Source organism: Vigna radiata, chromosome 8 (assembly GCF_000741045.1).
Source record: "Vigna radiata var. radiata cultivar VC1973A chromosome 8, Vradiata_ver6, whole genome shotgun sequence".
Lineage (NCBI taxonomy): Eukaryota > Viridiplantae > Streptophyta > Magnoliopsida > Fabales > Fabaceae > Vigna > Vigna radiata.
This window is the reverse complement of record NC_028358.1, coordinates 6,656,181-6,661,249: the sequence shown is the minus strand read 5'-3', so window position 1 is coordinate 6,661,249 and position 5,069 is coordinate 6,656,181. Positions and strand designations below refer to the sequence as shown.

At 34.3% G+C, this 5,069-nt stretch overlaps 1 protein-coding gene across 1 annotated transcript; it reads left to right on the top strand.

Annotated features, from left to right (window-relative positions):
* Positions 1-2,573: 2,573 nt before the first annotated feature.
* Positions 2,574-4,743, top strand: LOC106769957 (alpha-1,6-mannosyl-glycoprotein 2-beta-N-acetylglucosaminyltransferase). The gene has a single exon (XM_014655771.2). It carries the CDS (start codon positions 3,125-3,127, stop codon positions 4,439-4,441), a length of 1,317 nt encoding a protein of 438 aa, XP_014511257.1. The 5' UTR covers positions 2,574-3,124; the 3' UTR covers positions 4,442-4,743.
* The last annotated feature ends 326 nt before the right edge of the window (positions 4,744-5,069 follow it).

Below are 5,069 nucleotides of genomic sequence, written 5' to 3'. Positions count from 1 at the left end.
TTATTTTTTTATTTTAAATTAAATTTTAAAATTATTAAAATACCTTTGAATTTAAAGTTGGTTTTCTTTTTTAACATGAACACTTTTGTAACCTAAAATTTGATACACTTTACTAAAATGTGGGTTAAATATGTTTTTAGTCCCTATATTTTGGGACGATTTTGGTTTTAGTCCCTCTTTCAAACTAAGGTACAATTTAGTCCTTCAACTTTAGAAAACTCTGATTTTAGTCCTTTTTATCAAATTTTTTTAACTTTATTTGCTGTTTTAAGCACGTTTCATTATAGCATTTGGATTGTTTACATTGTTTGACACATTTTTGCTTCAATGTTAACTGAGAAACGCGTTTGAAACAACAAATAAAGTTAAAAAATTTTGGTAAAAATGAATAAAACCAGAATTTTTTAAAATTGAAGGACTAAATTGTACCTTGGTTTGAAAGAGGGACTAAAACCAAAATCGCCCCAAAATATAGGGACTAAAAACATATTTAACCCCTAAAATGTACCAACTGAAAAACCCCATTACGTAAATTAGCAAACCTATATATATATATATATATATATATATATATATGTATGTATGTATGTATGTATGTATTTCTTAAGGTGTGTTCTCAATGTATGTGATTGTTTGAATGATTAGTTTATGATACTTATCTTTAAGTTTGAACTAATTTATAATATGAATTGGGGTACATGATGGTTTATTCTTGAGGTTATGTATGTAATTGAAGCATGATTAAAAAGGGATTCTAATGAGGAAATTTCCATGGGTGATTTCATGTGTTGTTGATATGAATGTAAGAAGCTTAGTTCCGATGGACTATTTTGATATTCTAATGGTCATTCATTCTCAAGTAGAGAGGGGTGAGGCATTGTGAGAGTAGTAGGAGGTCATAATCTAGAGGTTTTTCTTGACCTTAGGCGTTGATTAACGAACTAACCTTGTGTAGTAGCTTGGGATGGTCCAACTATTCCATCATACAAGTGCATAACCCACCATGGTCCTAGCTTGAGGGCCTTTCTCCATTTGGCAAAAGGCATTTTAATATATATATATATATATATATATATATATATATATATATATATATATATATATATATATATATATATGTTTGTTCTACGAGTGTATATTCTCCATCTCTATAAATCTCAAGTTTCTTGCAAATTATCAATTATGTAACCTTTTATTTTAGTAGTTTTATACTATTAAAATAGAAAGTTACAAGGTCAATATTTTTTGAATAAATAATTTACAAATTACTATAATATTGAATAAATAATATTTACAAACTACGAGTTAGGGTTATGTTGATTTTGGAATTTGTAGGTGAAAGATGTTGTCATCACGGTGATTTTTGCGATTACAGAGGCTTTTGCGGCTAGGCGTTGAAAAAGACATGGCCTTCTGCGATGGTGGTTGAAGCTTTGTGCATCAAAGGAGTTTGCAATTTCTGGGTTCTTCTACATGTTTCTAATGCGGTTAATGATGGTGATGTGTTGAGGATTGCGCGTGACGCTCGCAAGGTTGAACAACAGCTCGATTTAGGGTTCCATGGCCATTGGAATTTTCTGATTTCTGGGTTTACATGTGATGAAAATGGAGTTAATTTCACGACGGCCATGGAGTTTGGCAACGATGGCTGCTGTTGATGGCACAACGACACGGTGTTGGCGGCAGCGCTGTAGTGGCGGCTTAGGAAGAAAATGAGATATGGGTTTCTTTGTAGGTGAGTTCTCACAAGCTGTTGGGCCGCCATGGTGATGGTTTGAGAAGGAGAGACAGTGGCGTTAATTGAGATCCATGGTGGAGGAAGGGGAAGATGGCCCTCGTGGTGTTTTTGGGTGGTTGCTGGACGGAGAAGATGAACAACGATGGTAGCGCTCTATGGTGACGTAGTTAAAGTGTCCACGTTATTCACTGATTGCATAGCTGGACATTTGATCGACTAACGATTTAAACAACGTTTACAAAAAGGACTAAATTGAACACAAATTACAATCTTTAGGACTACATTGAATATTTTAAAAAATTAGGACCATCTCAAACAAAGATAACCAAAATTGAAATCAAAAATAGTATTAAGCCAAGAATTAAAATGGTACCATAATAACGTATTCTAAGAACAAACATTTTTAAAAATAGTAAAAAAATACTATATAAAAAAGAAAAAGACACAAAATTCAAAAGAAAAAAAATTCATAAATAAATAGAAAAATAAAATGACAATGACTTTTATATTAACTAATGGAAATACAATGAGAATCTATTATTTTTTATGATAATAATAAATAAATAGCATATTAAATTTTTTTATAACAATAAATAAAAAATAAAAAAATAGATATTACAATTATTATTAAAACAAAATATTATTAATTTTATTAAAAAATTTAAAAGTAAATACTATTTATTAAATTTTATAATACTATAATTACAAAGTATTTAAGGATAAATTATGATAAATTACTATGAAAGCACATAATAAAAGTAAAAGTGGGAAGCATGAATTTTTGAAGTCTGAAAATTCACTTGTTTCCTCTAGCATTAAATCGATATTTTCCCTTGACTCTCTTGCTTCTCATAGCCGTCATACCCGACTCGACCCGATCCATCAAATCTTTGGTTTTTCCATCGCCCTGCCTGCAGTTCAAACTTCTCTTTCTGTCGTGTTTTATACGTTTTATTAAAAAAAAAAATATTTTTCCTTTCCTCTTCCAAGTCTCCACCTTTCTCATATTTTCTGCATCCAATTCCACGCTTCTTTTTTCGCCACTCCACTTTTGATCCCATACCCAAAAGGGTCGTGCTTATTTTATCATCGCATCCTTGGTTTTTGTGTTTGATTCTATTTCCATGTTAGAGGAAGTGCAAAGTTTTGTTTTTTAGCTCCAAGTAAAAGTGGTTTTTCGCGATGGCTGCTTCAATCTCTACATCAAAACCATCATCAAAGGTTTTGGGCACTCAAAACTCTTTCTCTTTCTTATGATGTATCTATTTTTTTTTTTTTTTTTATCAGTAGTTCATATTTTGTGGTCAATTTGCTTGTATATATCATGTTTGATGTAATTTGTGAATGAATTTAGAGTCCGTCTGATGCTTTTCGTCTTGCCACTGTATGGTTAGTTCTACTATTATGGCTGCTTACAAGAAACCCCGCCTTAGACTTAGAGATGTGGCCTTGTGCCGCCTGTTATCTGTGGTGTTTGTTACTTTATGTGGGGTTTTGCTTCTGATTTTTCTTCTTGCATCAAATTCAACATCAACAACAATTGTGACTCATGATACTGACAATGTTGATGCATACCATCATGACTTGAAGTTTGAGAAGTGGCATGATCTACCCCAACAGAGTGACTTGTCACTTAGATTGGAAAAGATAAATGGGTTGCCTCCAAGAAACTTGGATTTGTATCCCACTCTTGCGAAGAATCATATCATTGTTGTTCTGTATGTTCACAACCGGCCTCAGTATCTGAAGGTGGTTGTTGAGAGCCTTTCTCATGTGGTGGGGATCGACGAGACCTTACTAATTGTTAGTCATGATGGGTACTTTGAGAAGATGAACAAGATCATTGAGGGTATCAGGTTTTGCCAAGTTAAACAGATATATGCACCCTATTCACCCCATTTGTTTTCTGATAGTTTTCCTGGGGTTTCGGCTGATGACTGCAAGGATAAGGATGATGCCACAGCAAAGCATTGCAAGGGGAATCCTGATCAGTATGGAAACCATCGCTCGCCAAAGATTGTATCGCTGAAGCATCATTGGTGGTGGATGATGAACACGGTGTGGGATGGTTTGAGAGAAACGAGGGATCATTCTGGTCACATTCTTTTCATTGAAGAAGACCACTTCATATTTCCCAATGCCTATCGCAACTTGCAGATTCTAACTTCGTTGAAGCCTAAGAAATGTCCTGATTGTTATGCTGCTAATTTAGCACCTTCTGATGTGAACTCTAGAGGTGAAGGGTGGGCAAGTTTGATTGCTGAGAGAATGGGAAACGTGGGTTACTCTTTCAATAGAACTGTTTGGAAGAAAATACACAATAAGGCTAGAGAGTTTTGTTTCTTTGATGACTATAATTGGGATATCACAATGTGGGCAACTGTTTATCCTTCATTTGGTAGTCCTGTTTACTCATTACGAGGTCCTAGGACAAGTGCCGTTCATTTTGGGAAATGTGGCTTGCATCAGGGTCAGGGGGAGAATAAGGCTTGCATGGACAATGGCATGGTGAACATTGATGTAGAACAGTCTGACACGGTTTCTAACATTGAATTAGATTGGAATGTCCACACATATGAGAATCAACCTGGTTATAAAGCAGGGTTTAAAGGCTGGGGAGGTTGGGGGGATCATAGAGATCGTCACTTATGTCTGAGTTTTGCCAACATGTACCAATCTACACGCATTGCCTCACCTTTGTAAGAGTTAGTTTTTCAGGCTGCTGCAGCTCTTCTCTCTTTTTTGTTTGTTTTTAAGATATCTTGTGAGAAGATTAGGTTTTCAACACACGAATTGATATTAGACATTCATAGAGCTGTTAGGGTCGTTGATCACTTAGACAGACATCATTGAATCTTGTGTACTGGTTGTAACATTGAATGGATAATCATTAATATTGGTTCTTCCTAATATGAAGGAAGCCTTTGTATTATGTGAACTACTCTCTCACTCTCTCTGTCTATGTGTTAAATTATAATAAACTGCATGTTTTTGGCCTTTGAGAATTTTAGTTTTCTGTATTTGTTTCTTGCCATGATTCAGAAACATGAAAGCCTGTATTTGTTATGCTACTGCTTGAGAGTAAGATTTATACGCTTCATTGTATTTTGTTCGTCACCTTGCTGTGAGCTCAAGGATTCAGCAAAACACTGGATTCTACTTTTATTTTTAAGCTAAACAGATGAGGTTATATTACTATTGATGTTTGAACAAATAACATGGATTCAATCATTGATGTCGTTGATGCTCGGCATGATAAGCAGTTGACTCAAACACTTGAACAGTTCAATTGTGTGTACTAAATTAGATGGACAGGAATGTGTAAGCACAA